The 18,430-nt window shown below is 47.1% G+C and overlaps 1 protein-coding gene across 2 annotated transcripts in view; it reads right to left on the minus strand.

Moving 5' to 3' along the window:
• Nucleotides 1–18,430, minus strand: part of IGSF9 (immunoglobulin superfamily member 9) — a 517,703-nt gene that overhangs the window by 164,322 nt on the left and 334,951 nt on the right. For both annotated transcript variants that reach the window (XM_086945078.1, XM_086945079.1), the window contains exon 10: nucleotides 10,052–10,192. In XM_086945078.1, coding sequence (XP_086801204.1) covers nucleotides 10,052–10,192 — 141 coding nt within the window. The remainder of the gene's footprint in view (nucleotides 1–10,051; nucleotides 10,193–18,430) is intronic.

Genomic DNA, 18,430 nt, shown 5'->3' on the forward strand with positions numbered 1-18,430 from the left:
CCCGGCATCCGCAATACTCCTGGTCGCCTCCACCACAGCCATCAGGGCAGTCTCCGTCCCCTGCTTGGCTCTAAATCCCGTCTGAGTGGAATGAAGGGCACCCGTGGTTTCAACAAACGAGGAAAGGATCTGATTGACGTGTTTTTCAGCTATTTTACTAAGCCCTGGTAGCAGCGAAATGGGCCTATAATTAACTAAATCTTCGAGGTCTAAGTTTTTTTCTTCTAACAATGCCTTAACTTTCGCCATCTTCCAAATAGGGGGCACCACTCCTGATTCCAGGGACCGGTTAATGACCTGCATTATAGCGGGGCACACCGTCCTCAATACCTGTTTGAGAGCTGCCGGTGGTGCCGCATCCAAAGGGGGACCCGATTTGAGGTTATCGAGGAGCCTTTCCACAGTGGCCAGATCGAGTAGCGGGAAGGAGTCGAGTCCTCCAGAGGTGACTGAGGCAACCTCAACAATATCTTCTAGCACAATATACGAGGTAAGATTGTATATTTACCTTTGAAAACCGTATTAAACATCAGAGGACTAAAATGCTTAAACTGCAAACATGGCAGCCAATCTACCGTGCCATTACTAAGTGTAGGCATTTGTAAGGCCTGGCTGAGCTCTCCAATGGCATTAGGTAAAATAACATTGAAAAAGAGATGGGAGTGGCTACTGACACCCAGAACTCACAAGATTCGCCCCAAGCGGGGCAATCTGCCTGGAACTAGGTTTGCATCAGCTGTTGGATATTTCATCACGCAAATTTGCCTTAGAACTTGAAGAAAAACGCTAGAATGTGAAATGTAAGAAAATGCAGCACAGCAGTCATCGGCATAAGTGTTACAAAAGGCTGCTTGAGGAAGAGAAGGTTGGTCGAAATAGATTACAATTTGCTTAGCCCCCAGCTTATTGGGTTCTTGAGCGAAACGATTATTATGTTTCAGAGAGCATAAGTTACATTTCTGAAATATAAGACATACACTTTAATGTCAACAAGAACAAGTACATGTCTGTGTTGCATTTAGAGTCCAGTCGGTTATGGTAAAAAACATAAAATAAAGAAAAACGATTGCTTTCTGCACAAAATGAACTTATGTAATAAAGAATTGGGTGTGTAAAGATTCAGAGTACTTTTGTGATGCAAAATAGTCCTTCTATCGCAGCAAAACTATCCAAAGGCGATGGAATAATACACCAAATATTAAAGTGAAAACAGTAATTGAAAACACAATGGTTATCTTCAATGCTTTTCCAGAACAATTAGCAAATGATACATTTTGTCAAGAACTAACGTAATTTATTCTTCTTCTGCAGGTTGCTTTGTCACAGGGTGGATTTACTCCTCAGTGCAGTTTAAGTTTACAGCTTGCATTTTATTGATGCTCAGCCAACATGTGAGCATTGTTAACACAGCACAGGACTGCCTATGGTACACATGTAAGTCAAAATCAAATCAGTAGGAGCCTGTAGCAGTCGATGTGGAAATACACTGCTTATCACAAAAGTAGAATTAGAAGGTAAAATTTGTTTTTTGTTCAGCTTGGTGAAAAGTAATACACATGAATAAACAATCGTGAGATCATTAAGTAAGCTATATTATATATTTAGGTGCATATGCACAAGAAGCTATCGCCAAGTTAACGGCACTTTAACGCAGCCAAAGTCGTGATAAATTTACCTCGCCATTCACAAGCTGGTGTTAACAGCCCACAGCACCAGTTTACCCGCGATAGCAGTCGCAAAAAACATCGCCACTGAGGACCCCACAACTATCGCTAATGAGATGCAGAGTAGGCGTTCCAGTGCCAAAAGCTGCGACAACACCACACCACAACATTCACAACAACCAGACAGAACCGCGATAAGTATACAAAATAGGTGATAAGGCGTGTTAGCAGCAGGAAATTAACACCTGCTCTGACCTAGTGTAAAGTCGGACCACAGTCTGCACCACAAAATGGAGCACAGCCCAGAGCCACACATGAAGAACAACAGATGCCCCCAAGCAACTGAACATGCAGCACGGACACCTAAGAGGGCCACAACACCCACCGCCACCACCTCAGGACCCCAACCCCCACCCGGAACACCCCCATCCCCCGGACCACCACAGAGACAGCGCAGACAAAGAGAGTGGCCCCCCAGAAAACGCACCTGCCTCACAGACCCAACATCTGACAATGTCACTGTCCACTACAGGCAGAAAGGGACAACCATCCTATGCACCATGACCAACATCGCCTAACAGGCCTATGGCACCAACACAGCAGACAACCAACAACCCACCCCACACCAAGATGCTGGCTGTGCTGCACCTGTTGGCCCCTGGCACACCCCAACCAACACCCGCCAGAGTTGGAGGAGTATCACAGCCAGCCATATCCAAGTTCCACACACCTGTCCTGGACATCACCCTGACACCCCAGTCCCGATACATCCAACACAATGCGCAGGATCCGCTGGACACCATGCATGGACCATTCGCCATAGCCGGATGCACGCACATGTAGGGGGCAATCCACAGCACACATGTCCTATCTGTGCCCCCTGGTGACACATCACACAATCACCACCACAGGAAGCACATGTCACACATCAATGTGCAGGCAACATCAGAACACCGTGGGACCTTCACCAATGTCGCCTCCAAATACACAGCCAGTGTGCATGATTCCTTCATCCTGTGACAGTCTATCAGCAACCAGCGTTCCCAGGATGGCACCAAGGTAAATGCACAGCCCCTTGGCAAGCTCCAAATTAACACCCCACTCACCTCAACTCCACACCCAAGCAATTCATAACTCTGGCAATGCGCATGTCACAAAATCACAACCAACATGCACAACAACATGCCCACCCACCAGACCCGACAGAACAACTTACAATGGTAACCTGGGCAAGCCGTGAACATGAGCCACCAATGGCATTTGCACCTAGGCCACACAATAGCCAAATGTGGGGAGAGTTGGCAACCAGGCATGTGTGAAGGATGCAGCAGAACCATGATTGGGAAAGTACTCAATGCCAAGAGTGGACTGACCGCACTATGCAGAACACACCCATATCCACGGCGACATACACCACTGGTGTATGGAGTGTAGTGGACAGTGGACTCAACCATCTCACCCCAGCCAGTGGGGGTCCTCGCGGAAATGTTGCCTGTTACGTCCCCCAATAAGCGTGAGCAGAGTGGGATGGCCCGGCGTACGCCAGGCCAGCGTAGGGGTGTGAATAAAAAGCACGAAGCCCTGGGCGTGGTCCTCTTCCGGAAAGCCCAACGTCTCTGCCAGGGCAGCGCCTCTCAAACCGCCATGAGGCCGAACCCGTTCTCATGAGCTGAGTTTCTTGCGGTCCTGTGCGCCTGCCGTACCCAGGCCCGCTGGACCACAAACCCGGCAGGCCTGCTCCTGCGCAGCCAGGCCACACTGATCAACTGCTGACACCGGCGTGTGTCAAGGAGGACCCACAACGTGCCTGTGCAAGCTCCAAGCCCGAGGCCCGCAACCCAGCCAGCCTCTCAGACAATCGCTGGCCCCACCACTGGCCCAAATTACTCCTTCCTCATTCACATACCACACCGGCGTCCTCTTCCCATATGTGAAACTGTGTCCTGGCTCCTGAATGGCAGTGACCCAATATACGGGCTAGCGGCCACAGCACCAGACCCCCCCGATCCGTGAGGCATAGTTCCATATGGGCATCTTGCGACACGTGGTGCCACTAACCCTGTTCAACGCCAGCCGGCGTCAGGTGGTGCCACTAACCCTGTCCAACGCCAGCCGACTACACGTAGTGCCACTAACCCTGTTCAATGCCAGCCAGCTACACGTGGTGCCATTAACCTGTACAAAGCCAGCCGGCTACACGTAGTGCCACAGCAGCAGACCCCCCCCCCCCCGATCCGTGAGGCATAGTTCCATATGGGCATCTTGCGACACGTGGTGCCACTAACCCTGTTCAACGCCAGCCGGCTACACGTAGTGCCACTAACCCTGTTCAACCCCAGCTGGCGACTCATGGATGAGGGATCACAAATGGCAGAGTGCACACCAGTGGACGCACGGAGAGGAGTAAGAGGAAGATGCAGCTCAGTCCGGACGTAAGCCGGGTCACAGTCACGGAGGAGACCGAACACATGGTGCCACTGAACCTGAACTATGCAGGCTGGTGGGGCCACCAACCTATGCCGGCAACACTCGGTGAATGGCCCGTGCTGACCGCTTCCTCCGACCTACACGGCCTAGGCTGCGCTTGAGTAGGTCACAGAATTGGAACTGAACATCGATTATGCAAAGGCAGATTACATATCATTGCACACAAGGAGAGGCATAAGAGGATAACGAGTTGCGTCTTAGCAGAAAAAAAGGATCATCGTTACGGAGGTGATCAAACACTACCGAAAACTGCCCTAGTGTCACTAACTCTGTGCATAGTGAGCCAACGAGTCTTGGCTGTGGGCCACTGCTGACCGCTGCCTCCAGCCTACACTGCGGTCCAGTAGGTCACAGAGTCATGATTTAGCAATGGCGGAGTTCATATAAGTGTACCGGCATCATCGCAGACTGCATTCCAGTCTCAGCCCCGGTGCCATTAAGTCTGTTCCCCGACATTCATGGACACTCACTGGTCGTACATTGGTGGAGTCTGAGTCTCTGGACTAGGGGCTAGTTTTAATCCTCATGTAGCTGATACCGAATTGGTGGTGAAAACGAGGCTTGCGCTTTCCAACCCACTATTTGCTGCTTCCGGATAAAATCAAACCTTCCGCACCATGCCCTGGAGGAAACCTTCCACTGTCCCCCGCAACCCTCCACAACATACACCTCGGACATTGATGAGGACCCCCTCAGGTTGCATGGCCCATCTGACTTCACTGCAAGTCACCTTCCAGTGGCTGGGTGCCTGTGCCAGTTGCAGTGCATCCGGGCCACGAACTCTGTGCTGGTCTGGTCTGGTCCGGGATCCCTTCCTCTGAAATATTGGATGGCCTCTGAAGCGTTGAACTTGGGGTCATCAACACCATTTCTCTGCGGCCCTGTGCTGCACGCAGCCTCCGGGCCCAAATGTGTCCCACCAGGGCTCACACACCAAAGAAGGTCCAGACTGGCCTGGACGTCGCATCAATGCAGGAGGCACACGCCACCACCGCAAGGACCACCTCCAACCGACATCTGCCAGAGTCAAAACGGTGGTCCTGACAGACTTACGGAGTTGCTCAGACCTGTCGTGGATGCCATCATCGGCCTGATACCCTGCACAGCACTCCAGGTGACAGTGACTAAGTGCACCGCAGGCCATTGTCAGTTGCTGATTGAGTTTTGTGCTGTGGGGCGGTTGCGCAGCTATGTCACCTCAAACAGTGTAGGGGCCCTGAGACGTTGATGGGGAAGAAGAACCAGGTCTAACACACCCCACTGCATCTGCATCAGGAATATGTTTAACGGACACGATCCAAGACTTTTTCTTCACATGAGCGCGCTCATCTCTAGGGTCCCAGCCCCAGTGCACTGCAACTCACGGACACTTCTGTTTGCATGTTGGCTGTCCTCTGGACTTTCCCAGTCTCACTCCATGTTGCTCAGCAGTTTACTCTGTTATGCATGTGTTTTCTGTTTCCGTTACACTGGTGTCCAATGTTCAAGTGGTTGCCAGCACAAGACATTCCGTGTGGAATGGCTTACACTCACCCCACACACATCCAGCACAGGCGTCACTGTAAATGTGGCTCTGCCAATAAAGGGGACAGGCGCATGTGCTCGTAGCCAGTTCAACATGATATATGCGTGTGTCCCTGTGGTCTTGTTGTATGCAGGAGGGGCCTAGGCCCTACGACATTATATTGTGCCATGTACATCAGATGCAGACATGTCACCGTAGGCAGCGGGTTAGAGGTTGGACATGTAGCTTTGTCGTCACCCACTCAATTCGTAAAGTGAGTGGCCAGGGGTGTCGTAAGCAGAGCCATCATGGGTGTGTGACTGCTATTTGAGTGCCCCTGGGCATGGTTCTGTACTGTGAATGTGCATCTGCATGAGTCTCTATGGCAGTGTGGGTCTCCTTAGTGGGGTGTGGGTGGTCCCTGAAGGGTTATAGACACCTGCGTATGTGTTCTAGTTTGCATTCCATGGGTTCGGCCCCCACCCACACCTGTTGGGCCACCTCCGTTTGACATGCTGACACATGGCATTGGGGTGCCATGTGTGGGTGGGTGAAGTGTCGTGAGCAAGCTGTGCTTGTGGGGTGCTTCCTGCTGTGTGGTCTGTTGCAGGCTTAGTGTTCTCCTCTGAGTAGCTTCGCTGGCCGGGTCCTGGTGGGGGGTTGCGTGGGATACCCATGGGCGTTTGTAGGGAGTCGGTGTCGACGGTGTGGTGGTCCTCTCCGGCATCACAGATGTGTTGTATTCTGTGCTCTGCTGAATGTGTTGTGTGCCCCTCTGCAATGTGAAGGGGAGATGCATGTTGACATTGTGTTGACATGTAATTATCAGTGTGTGTGTAACAAGGGTTACAGGGTATTGAGATGTGTAATCCTGTAACATATCTTTTTTGTTATTAAAGAAGATTTTTTTAACAAAAAATGGTGCTGTCCTGGATTGCGCCCATTATGGGGTGAGGTCTTATTAACAATAAGAAGAGAGGAGTTGGTCTAACGACTAGGGCGCTCAACCTCGGACCTGGGGATCTGGGTTCGAGTCTCGGCAACAACGCCAAACATCCTGTGATTCTGGGCAAATCACTTAATCTCCCGGTGCCTAACAAAATGAATGTGTGTCCTCATGTAACGTAACTGGTGCTATGTAAAGCGCTCTGATACCTGATTCGGTTCGGGTCAAGTTTGCGCTATATAAAACTCTGCAAAAAAAATAAAAAATAACCATGGCTGTGGGGCATCCACTCGATCCTACAATAGAAGTATGCTTGCTGGGACTCTTCCCCAGTCCACCTAAAAGAAAAGTGGGCAGCAGATTTATAGGCCTGGCCTTGATATTAGCTAAAAGGAGGACAGCCATGTCCTGGAAGTCCTTCACTGGACCCCCGGTGGGACTCTGGAGACGGAATATCACTCATTGGGCCGAGGCAGGGGGCAGAGTTCTGGTCCGGGATGAGTCCAGGACCCCAAAATGCCACCCCTAGCAGAGCAATGGAGGGAAGTGTTGTACAATTGGGAAACCCGACACAGGCCTGGGAGGAGGGCGATGAGAATGCAAATGAGAATAACCTACAAGGCGGGGACGTAGACACGACTTAATGAATAAACAGAGTATATGACCACCCTTTAGGAGAGTTATAGGCGTGAAGATAACAGCCCCCAGACATGTGAGAGGGAAAACATAAACATAACGGGGAAGCACAGAAATCAAATATCACTGTCTGAAAGCTGTAATTGTAGCAGTGACGACCCTCTTGCTAGTCCCCCTAAATTGTTAGTTAATTGGTTCATCTTAAATCTAGTAAACAACAAACAGAAAGCACTCCTGTGGACATACCCAAATATTGGGTTGATTAAAATATTTGAAGGCAATCCTACACAAAACGTAAGTTGTAGAATGCATAGCTGTTGCACTGGAGATATGGAAAGTCGACACCGGGAGAAAATGCGATATGTTATAAACTCCAAATGAGAGAGGTGCAGATATAAGTTCTGTATGAAAAGGACAGATTTCTCTGTACATAATTGTCACAAATTAATCCATTCTAATTATCTAAAAAAGAGAAAAGCAGCAAAATCACTCTATCTTACACAGAGGATAAATAAAGCGGCACACTCTGGTAAAGAACTGTATAAAATACTGAAATAATTCACTACTCCGCAAGTGGAGCAATCAGTATTTATTCCTAGCTTGGAGTGGGTCAACTCACTCGCTTCTTATTTTGATAATAAAATCAAGCTAATTTATTCTACGTTACATGCCTCCAAACTTGACGTAACCCAAGATGGAGACAAATTCTCAGCAAATTTTTTCACTCCAGGAATCATAGAGCGTCCATCCTTGATGGAATTTGAGCCCACCACGCCGGCCGAAGTATTAGATGCTCTTGGAAAAGTTAAATCGGGTTCTCCCACCGATTCATTGGCCCCCTGGAAGTGCAATCAGATACTCCCGCTTCTGGCCAGCTCTCTCACCAACATCATTAACTCTTCCTTCGAGCTGGCATCCATACCGAGTAGCTGGAAGGTGGCCCAGGTAAAACCAATTCTCAAAAAGCCCAACAGCGACCCCTCCATTATGTCCAACTACAGGCCTATCTCTTTGCTGCCCTACTTTGGGAAAGTACTGGAACATCTGGTTAACAAGCGCGTTTCCACTTTCATTGAAACCCATGCGATTTTAGACCCCTCGCAATCGGGATTTCGTGCTGCCCACGGTACGGAAACTGCAGTAATGGAGATAGTGGACAATATCCGTCTGACCCTAGATAGAGGCGAGTCCGCAATTTTGATCCTACTTGACCTATCGGCGGCCTTTGACACCATCTCCCACAGCATCCTTAAACAACGGCTGTGGGAGATTGGTGTCGGAGGAAACGCCCTTGCATGGTTTAAGAACTATCTTGCGGATCGCCACATCTACATCAAGGTTGATACCTTTGCTTCTAATAAGATCCCCCTCATAGTAGGGGTTCCGCAGGGGTCTATTTTAAGCCCCATGCTATTTAACCTGTATCTCACCCCTCTGGCCAATATTATAAAATCTCATGGTTTTTCTACAGTGTCCTATGCGGATGACACTCAGGTGCTCATCACCTGTAGCCTAGATTTCCTCGAAACCTGTACCAGATTCAAACAGTGTATGATTAAAATTATTGAGTGGATGAGTGAAAACAAACAGTAAAACCGAAATAATGCTATTTGGCAAGGCCAAGTCAATCTGGTCACAGGACTGGTGGCCCCTAGAATTAGGACTCTGCCCTGAACCCAAAGAAGTGGTGCGGGATTTGGGAATCTTGATTGAATCCGCTCTCTCAATGAAAGCACATGTCAACCAGGTATCCGGCATATGCTATGGAATAATGCAGAAATTGTGGAAAATTTTTAAATGGCCGCCGCTTGAGTCCAGAAAGCCTTTGGTCCAAGGATTAATTATAAGCCGTTTAGATTACGGGAATGCAATGTTCGCCACCATCAATGAGTGTCTGTTGTCCAAACTTCAAACACTCCAGAATGCAGCCGCAAGACTGGTGCTAGGGTTACCTCCCAGGTCTCCCACCTTACCCAACCTTAAAAAGCTGCACTGGCTGCCTGTACGCCTGAGGAGCCATTTCAAAATTCTGAGTTTAACTCACAAACTTCTCCACGGCACCGGGCCCTCTTATTTGGCGAAGAAACTGGTCTGGTACAAACCTTCTAGAGCTTTGAGATCCAGCTCTAAATCCCTCCTAGTCCAGCCTCTGTTCCCGACTTCGAGAAACGGATGTTGGTCCTTTTCCTTCATTGCCCCTCAACTCTGGAACAAGCTGCCCCCACATCTCCTGTCTCTATCCGACCACTTGGCTTTTCGTAAGAGCCTGAAAACCTGGCTCTTCCCCAACTAATTCCCCTCACCTCTACCGGATGCTGCCTCTTTCTTTTGCCGAGCGCCTTGAGACTTTTTGGTGATCTGCGCGCTATACAAAAGCTTTTGACTTATGACTTGTGACTCTTTTGTAATATGCCAAGCAAACCCAACAGAATGAATATGTAACACTGCTGATAACCTAAATGGCAATAAAAGTATGTTTAGGAAAAAAAACATTGTGCTGTCATATACAATGCAGGGGACAGCCAGATATCAATATATGTACATGAATACGTCACAATTTAAGTAAACATTTTCCAATTGTAAGGTTAAAATATTAATGCACTCACTGTAAATTTTCAAACATCTAACTTCTCTACATCTAGATTTTCATATACAATAAGACAGAAAGATATAAAGGGAAAAATATTTGGGGAAAAAAGTAAAAAAGTAAAAAATGGAAATTCGTGGTAAAAAAAAAACGATATATGAATACTTGTCCTTTTGCAGGTGTTAGTCCTAACTTTAAACCCCTGTCCCCTTCAGTCTTCTCCTTACCTTCAGCAGAACCCTTGTAGGTGACGATTCTCCTGCAGTGCCATAGCTGTTGTAAGGCGTGCACGTGTACATCCCCAGAGCATCATCGTTCCCCGTTGCTATAGCAATGGAGCCATCTTGTTGCATGTACCAGCCAGGGAACTGAAAAAGAGCATGGAGTTAATATTAGGGACCATCACTGTGCCCAGTTAAACTTAATTAACAGAAAGAACCTAAATACAAAAGATATGGATTACAGAGCTGGGTATTGTCCAAGGTAGAGGGATACTACTGGAAGTGGTGATTGCCTGCCAGTAAGGTTAGAAATTAGCAGTGAAAAATTATACCATGGAAGTGCACGTCCTTTTCTTGGTATTTCTTTCTGGGTGAGCATCTTGAGTTTAAAAACAATGTGTTGAAATCGTGCAGGCTCAAATGCTCATCACTTTTAATCCCTTTACCCCCAACTACAAAAAGTCACGTACATGCCAAGTACAGAGATAGTTGCCCATTTGATGTGTGTAAACAGCTTTATCATTTCTAACGGCAATCCGTCTACTTTTTGAAGAAGAGCATTCGTGGCTGAAGGGCAGGGATCCAGATACTAAAGTGACGAAAATGTTGACAGGACTTCCTTTAGAAATGTCATGAAGACATTGATAGCTTAGGGATGCCTATTAGTTCTTCCCAAGCACTGCTATTTGGGAAACTGTAGGGGTGAAGGGCGAAATGCACTTTCTATTGCGCAAGGTGAAGAAGTGTCTAGCTCAGGCTTGCCCCTTTGTCTCTGGTTATTACTTGAAATAGACTGCTCACTACGCCACTGAAGTCAAGCTAGCCTGGCTGATGACGGCTGATAGCCAGAAACCGGTCCTAGGATGCTTGATTCCGGTCCAGGGAAGACATGGCTTGGCAGTTCGGGCTGGACTGTTCCCATGAGGCACAGGGTCAAGACTGATTTGCATATGACCATGTCTGAACTGGGGTGGCTTGGTGAGCAAAATAATGATGGATTAAACCCAGATCTGTGACTAGGGGTGAATGTTTTACCATTGTGCAACATTCTGTCCATCATCTTGTGTGTTTCATAGGCTGATGATAGACAGGTAGGTACAGAAACTTCACATTTCATTTCATTGTGCCCATGTTGTGTATGCAGCGGTTTGAGACTGTCTTAGTGCTGCCTTCTGGGTAAAGCACCACTTTACACAAAAGCTGTGACTGGAAAGCAGCCTCAGGAAGAGAATCATCCCAAACAGGATCTGAATTTGGGACAGTAGATCCACATTCCCGTATAAAAGTGGAACCCAAACACTCCACTATGTTTCAGTTCTAAGTCCCTGATGACCAAGGAAGGGAGTGATCCTCAGAGTACTCAAAGGACTGCTGTGAGGCCAGGGCTGGTATTCTGCCTGACTGCCTGTCTCTCGGAGTTCACCTGCTTGTGGTCTGCCGTCTGCAAAGAAGCTTGCCATGTGACGACAAACGATACCAGACCATCCACGTTGGCTGCACTAAGAGAAGCCAAGAGTCACATCAGACTCCTAAGGCGGCCACCGCTGAAGCTACACTCAACAACGTTGAGCCTCTGCCTGCAGTGGGATTGAGCTGTTGAGCTTGAACAAGCAAATTACTACATTTAGATTTTCGATCATCTACCATGCTGGGGGCAAGAACCAGAGTAAACAGTGGGTGCTTGGCTTGTGGGAAAACAAACTACGCCTGTGCTCTATTCATGCTTTACCGTAGTTGTGGTAAGGGCGAAATCTAACTAGGATCACCCAGGAGGGAGAGCACTTAGAGAGGGATAAGGGACATAGCAACCCCAAGAGAACTGTGATCAGATCCGCCACCCTGTATTCTTAAATGAATTGTATAGCATTGGGTTTACTGTGTGAACAAAAAGTGCCTTCTTTTTCCAAAAGACAGGCATCAGGCGGGACATTAAAGTTATTGTGTCTGTTTGATTGACTGCTAAGCTCTGAACTCAAGCCCCTGACAGCATCTCCTTGAGAAGCCTGTAACGGCTCATGCTAGTTATCGTGAAAGTCAAGTGCATAAAGGGACATACTTGGCTGGGCCAGCATAGCCGTAGTAGGACTGACCCCAGGACACAGTGGGAAACAATCTGAACCACCACAGTATTGGCCCGGTAGCCCCTGCGTGCAATCTGGTCACTGTACGGGGTCTGACCGTGTATATGTATTGGTATGCCTGTGCATATGCAGGACCATAAATAAATATTGAAAAAATCAAGCTCTAAAATTAACAAAGGAAGGGAAACAACACTACAAGTGAGGAGAGCCCAAAAGTGAAGGAAAAGACCAAAAGGTGTAAAAGAGAGTAAGAATCTGTGTCCAAGCCTGAAACCTGTCTGATTGGATTTTGCAAATTGTCATTCTGGGCTAACAGTGGCTGGTGGTAGATCTCAGCTTTTGTGCATAAGCTTTGTCAGATTCAGGAAATTTGAAATGGGCCAAAAGTACCTAGAGGTTGATATTTTAATAAGGGGTGATCTTGGGGATGAGAGCTGGTAGATGAACACCGACAACAGGCCCTGAACATTTACCCGATTTTCATTCAACACAGTCTCTCACTGCACCCTAATACGAGACTTCACGACGCAGGGATCCAGGATAAGGCCCTCGAATGGATCCACTCGTTCCTCTCCGGCAGAACGCAGTGGATCAGACTCCCCCCTTTTCTCTCGGACCCTACACCAACAACCTGCGGAGTCCCTCAGGGGTCCTCCCTCAGCCCTACGCACTTCAACGTCTTCAACGTTTACATGGTGCCGCTCACCCCCATTATCAGAAACTACGGACTCAACATTGTGTCATACGCAGACGCCACCCAACTCATCCTCACCCTATCCAACAAACGCAACACCGCCAGACACAACTTTCGAGAAGGCATGGAAGCCATCGCCAAATCGATAAAACACAGCTGCCTAAAACTAAACACCAACTGGACAGTATTTAAACACAAGACAATTCAAAACAGTGATGTAAATCGCATTTGGGGAGGGGAAAAAAGGAGAGGGAGACCACAACGTAATGGTAGGGTGAAGTGAAATAAACTATAATTTCATAAGTAGTTAAGAAGCACTACAGTACATAAATACATAATGACCATAACACACAAGGTAAGCACTGGGCGTGTAAGTGAGAGAGTCTAGGGTGGCGCAGTGATACAGAGGTGTGGAGAACAGCGTTAACGGCGAGACAAATAAGGATAAAGTGGTCAAAATTGCAAGTTATGTACAGTGTTTTTGTACAAGATATTCAGGTAACTAGATTGACCACAACAGCGCCTGACTTCTAGGCTGGGTAGTCGACGGCGTTTCAACCTGAATGATTGCAGGTCATCATCAGGACAATGGTCATACAGTTTAGGGTAGTGCTCTGAGGGAAAAGAAAGGAAGGATAGGAGAAGTATAGCAGTTGAGTTATGTAGAAATTACCTAACAAAGAGCAGAATGATCCAGAATTGTTCAAGTTCAGCGGGGCATCAAGCGAATATGTAGATGCTGTAGAATAAGTGGACAGAGAATGGAAGCAAGTGTATCTGGTTGAACATGGGTATGGGGAAAAAAAACGCAATGAGCAGGCATATATATAATTAATATATAATTACCAGAACGGATCCTGGAGGGTAAGAACAGTGTGTAAGGAGCCTGCGAAAGCTGTGTGAATCAAGGCAAACTGCAACCGGTAATAGGGCAATGGGCTAAATCTGAAAAGGAAATGGCAGGAGGAAGGAGTCAAAGCAGCGTGGGCAACATGCTTTGAAAGTGAACAAATCAGGGCTGGACGGCAATTCGGTAAACCAACCGCTCGCTTAGGGTGGTCGACGCGGTGACTATGCGGTACTTACTTCAGTAAGCAGAAAGTCTGGGTGGCACGATGACCGAGCCGGATAGTAGTAGCTGTTGCGGAGGAATGAATCCTCTGCGCTGCGAGCGGTGCTGGGACGAATTAAGCATCCGAGAGCACAATTCTGAATGGAACGGGGAGGAAGAAGCGGAGAGTTTTTCTTCTCAAGCTTACACATTAAGGTGTATATAGTGTGTAATTAATACACACAATTATGTCCTTAAGGGAGATACCTACGTACAGGGATGACTACATCCAATGTATCTTGAGTGGTCCTTCTTTGCTTTCGCACACATCCACCCCCCTCACAGCAGCCCCGAATTCCCAAGGGTTCTATTGGAGAAACTCGAGAATCTCAAGAAAAAAGAAATCCGTACAGACCTCCACGCACACATGTTAACGGAATACCTTAAATCTGACACCATACCACTAGGTCTTCAAATATGCAACGTTCCGGCCATCTTCACACAAGACCCAACATTCTGCACTGGTTTCAGCCACCTTGCCCCCACCTGCTCCAGACACTGGATGGTGTTAGGCATAGATACAGCCCTAGAACACAGCTGCAAGGAACTAGAAGAGATTACGGAACTTGAGAAATTAATTCTCTCTGACACATCCATTACTGACGCCAAGGCCGTACTGGACAGAGTAAACAGCACAATTTCCACATTGCACACTTTCGAGCAGAACAAAAAGATAACCAAAATTCAAAAAGATATCAAGAATTACAACAAGGACACTACGTATCCCTACCTGCTTGCCACATTCTTCAATACACCCTACCAACCATCAAGAAGCAGGAATTGGGGCAGATACAGGAACAATCAACCCATCACCTTCTCTGACTCTTCTAATACATCTATAGAGGACTCAGACCCTGGAGAAGGTCCAAGCACTGACAGACCACAGAACAGACCACTGCCTCAACCCCTATTACCCAACCATTTTTTAGGAGGGAACCACGGACGCAGCCGGGGACAGAGAAGACCCAACTATCTATACCAGTACGTGGGCGAGCGACAGACACGTCGCAAATACTACCAATGGTTTCCCCTCCTACGACCATATAAGAAGTTGTGGGAGTCCAATTCACAACCAATAATGAGGTCACTACATGTCCTACCATAGACACTGAGGTACATCAGCTACCTGGCACAGAACCACTTGCCGTTACTGAAAACATCTTGAACATACAGACTGACCATGAAATATATAATGTCTCGCCCATTCCGATTTTCAATCTCTGTAGGCATAAGAGATCTCAATTCTCAGCAAGGGCCTTTCCTTTGTCCCTACAGAACACAGCAACTTCTTCAAATTACAAAAGGACTTACTCCTTTTCTTCCGAAGCATCCACCTCAAACAATTCTTCTCTGACAAACCTAACTCCGATGTCCTGTATGAAAGACAGTTCCACCCAGCCTCGACCTTTCTCCCTCCGACATCCATGATGCCATTTGAGAAATTAGTTCTGCACGAAGTGAAGGAATTACATTTTCATTCAGAATTTGTCCCATACAACATATCCGTCAAAAAGAGAAACAGGCTTTAGATCATTTATGTGAAAACCCACACATAGTTATCAAACCCGCAGGCAAGGGTGGGGGTATAGTGATCATGGAAACAGATAATTATAACAACGAGATCCTAAGCCAGCTGGAAAATACCTGTCATTATCGTCCCTTAACAAAAGATCCTCTCTCTGAAATCCGGCAGCAAATACAATCTATCGCGACACAGGCCCTAGATTCTGCCATTATCACCAAGAAAGAACATGCTTTTCTTAACAACTCACATCCCCGCATGCCTGTTATTTATGTTCTAACCAAGGTTCACAAAAACACAACCAACCCTCCTGGAAGACCAATAGTATCCGGTTGTGGGTCAATTTTGGAACCGCTAGGCAAGTACATCGATTATTTTCTGAAAGAATTTGTTCAACTTATGGACACCTTTGTGAGGGACAGTACACATCTCATGAATATCGTTGAGGACACCCCTTTTGACAGTAACAATGACCTCATGGTAGGCTTAGATATCGAGGCACTATACCCCTCTTAGTTATCTCACAACTTCTTGATTCACGCCCTAGACCAGTTTGCATCCCTACTGATTTCATCATTGACCTACTTCGTACTGCAATCCCTAAAAACTATTTTCTGTACAAAGACACATTCTTTCTACAAATCAAAGGTGTAGCTATGGGGGCTTGTTTTGCCCCCAGTTTTGCCATCTTCTACGTCAATCACCTTGAAACCACCCTCTTTCTGTCCATACATAATCCATTTCTCACCAAAAGCAATCTATGGCATCGATACATCGACGATATCCTCTTTTTCTGGCACGGTACTCACGAGGACTTAGCATCTTTCATAATCTGGCTCAACAATTGCCAAGACCATCTCAAATTCACATCAGATGTTAGGAATAATGACCTACCCTTCCTCGACCTCACCCTGCATGCAGAGGATGGCACCATTGGGACTGCACTCTACCGCAAACCGACAGAGCGTAACACTCTCCTGATGTACTCAAGTTATCATCCCAGAGGCTTCAGGGATGGCTTACCCAACGGCCAATTTCTTCGGATCCGTAGAAACTGCAAATGGCACAGGGATTACTTTAAAGAAGCAGCTATCCTCTCACAAACATTGATCGCCAGAGGCTACCCTAAACGGATTGTATTCTGTGCATTGAAAAGGGCATGGTACTGCCACAGGGAAGTCCTACTCTCTCCCACACCCAAACGGACTAACTCACGTATCCCATTTGTCTCTTCATTCAGCCCTTTTAGTAACCTGGTCAGCAAGGTCATAAAAAGAAACAGGTCAATATTGTGGACACATGCAACTTTTAAGGAACCTCCCCTGTTCTCCTACAAAAGAGGTAGCAACTTAGCAGACAAACTGGTCCATGCAATTACCTGGCCCACACCAGAAATAAGAACACAAACAGTGACATCATTGTGGGGGTTACCACGGACCTTGGGTCACTACAAATGCCAATCATGTACAGCGTGCAACTATACCTACAACACAAAGGAATTCATTTATGCAGGATATATGTACAAACTTAACAACTTTACCAACTGCCGAACATCTAATGTCATTACGCAATACGATGCCCATGTAATCTCTTATACATGGGCCAAACCACCCAGATGGGTTAAACAACATATTCTCCAACACCAAAGCTGCATCAGATGGAACGTCGAAACAGCCCCTTTGATCAGCCACTATAGAGAAAAAAAAAACCAATCCAAAAGTGACTTAACCTGGCTGGTGATTGACCAACCCAAGCTTCCACTCAGGGGTGGCAACCTACAGTTGTTATTGAGCAAATGCGAATGCAGATGGATTGCTCACTGTAATTCCGTAGAAAATGGTCTCAACACCCTTGATGAATGGAACACAGTTATCACAGCCCTATGAACATTGTACCCACTATGGGACTTTCTGTACTCTTCCCCTTTTCCCACCGTCTACACTGAAACCATAATTAGACACCCTCCAAGCTACAGACTCCCCTGTAATTCCATCAGGGCCTCCTTTTTAAATTTTCCTTTTCACCGACCTGTAATTTTATATTCCACTTACTACTTTGCCCGCTTTGCATCACTAATTGGATTCCATTGTGTCATTATTTTTTGTGTTTTTTCTGTTCTGCTTACGACTATCGATTCATCCATATGTAATTACACTAATTTATGTATTGGCATGTTCACATTGTAAACCTAACTGTAGTGACAGCTCCATGTACATAATGCAACACCTGGCGCATTGACTGCTTGTTTCCTGTAATAGGCACTATGCACATAACTTATCCTGCCCCATATTGTATTGATGAAGTGGTTATCAAGTATACCGGTCTTGCCACCTGTTGAATTATAAGTCACATCAATCGTTGGAAAGTCACATGATTCTAAAAAAAATGTAAACATGACTACGGGTTGCTGATTTTTTCGCTTATGTATTGGTAATTGTCATGCAGCCTTGAACCCTGAACGCACAATCTCCTTAAAATGACACCTCATTGTCCCCCTGGGGGACCTTTCCCTACCCTTTCCTTTCCCCTGTCTAGTTTTTCTCCCCTCGTGACGCTCGTCACGTGACGTCCCTCCGCTTCTCCCTACCCCGTTCCATTCGGATTTGTGCTCTCGGACGCTTAATTCGTCCCAGCACCTCTCGCAGCGCAGAGGCTTCATTCCTTCGCTACAGCTACTACTATCCAGCTCGGCGATCGTGACACCTGGCCCCCGGACTTTCTGCCTTCTGAAGTAAGTACCGCATAGTCACCGCCTTGACGGCCCTAAGCAAGCGGTTGGTTTACCGAATTGCCGTCCAGCCCTGATTTGTTCACTTTCAATATTTACAACAAGGGGTGGTGAGGGACAGAGTCTCTGAATTAAACAGAATACTCTCACCCAGTCAAGAGATCAGGGCTAGATCCAACACCGTTTTTTAGCTCACTGCACCATCCCAGTTTCAGAACCCGGCTGTATGCAAATTAGTCTGTTCCTGTC

The sequence above is a fragment of the Lissotriton vulgaris genome, chromosome 12, assembly GCF_964263255.1.
Source record: "Lissotriton vulgaris chromosome 12, aLisVul1.2, whole genome shotgun sequence".
Taxonomy (NCBI): domain Eukaryota; kingdom Metazoa; phylum Chordata; class Amphibia; order Caudata; family Salamandridae; genus Lissotriton; species Lissotriton vulgaris.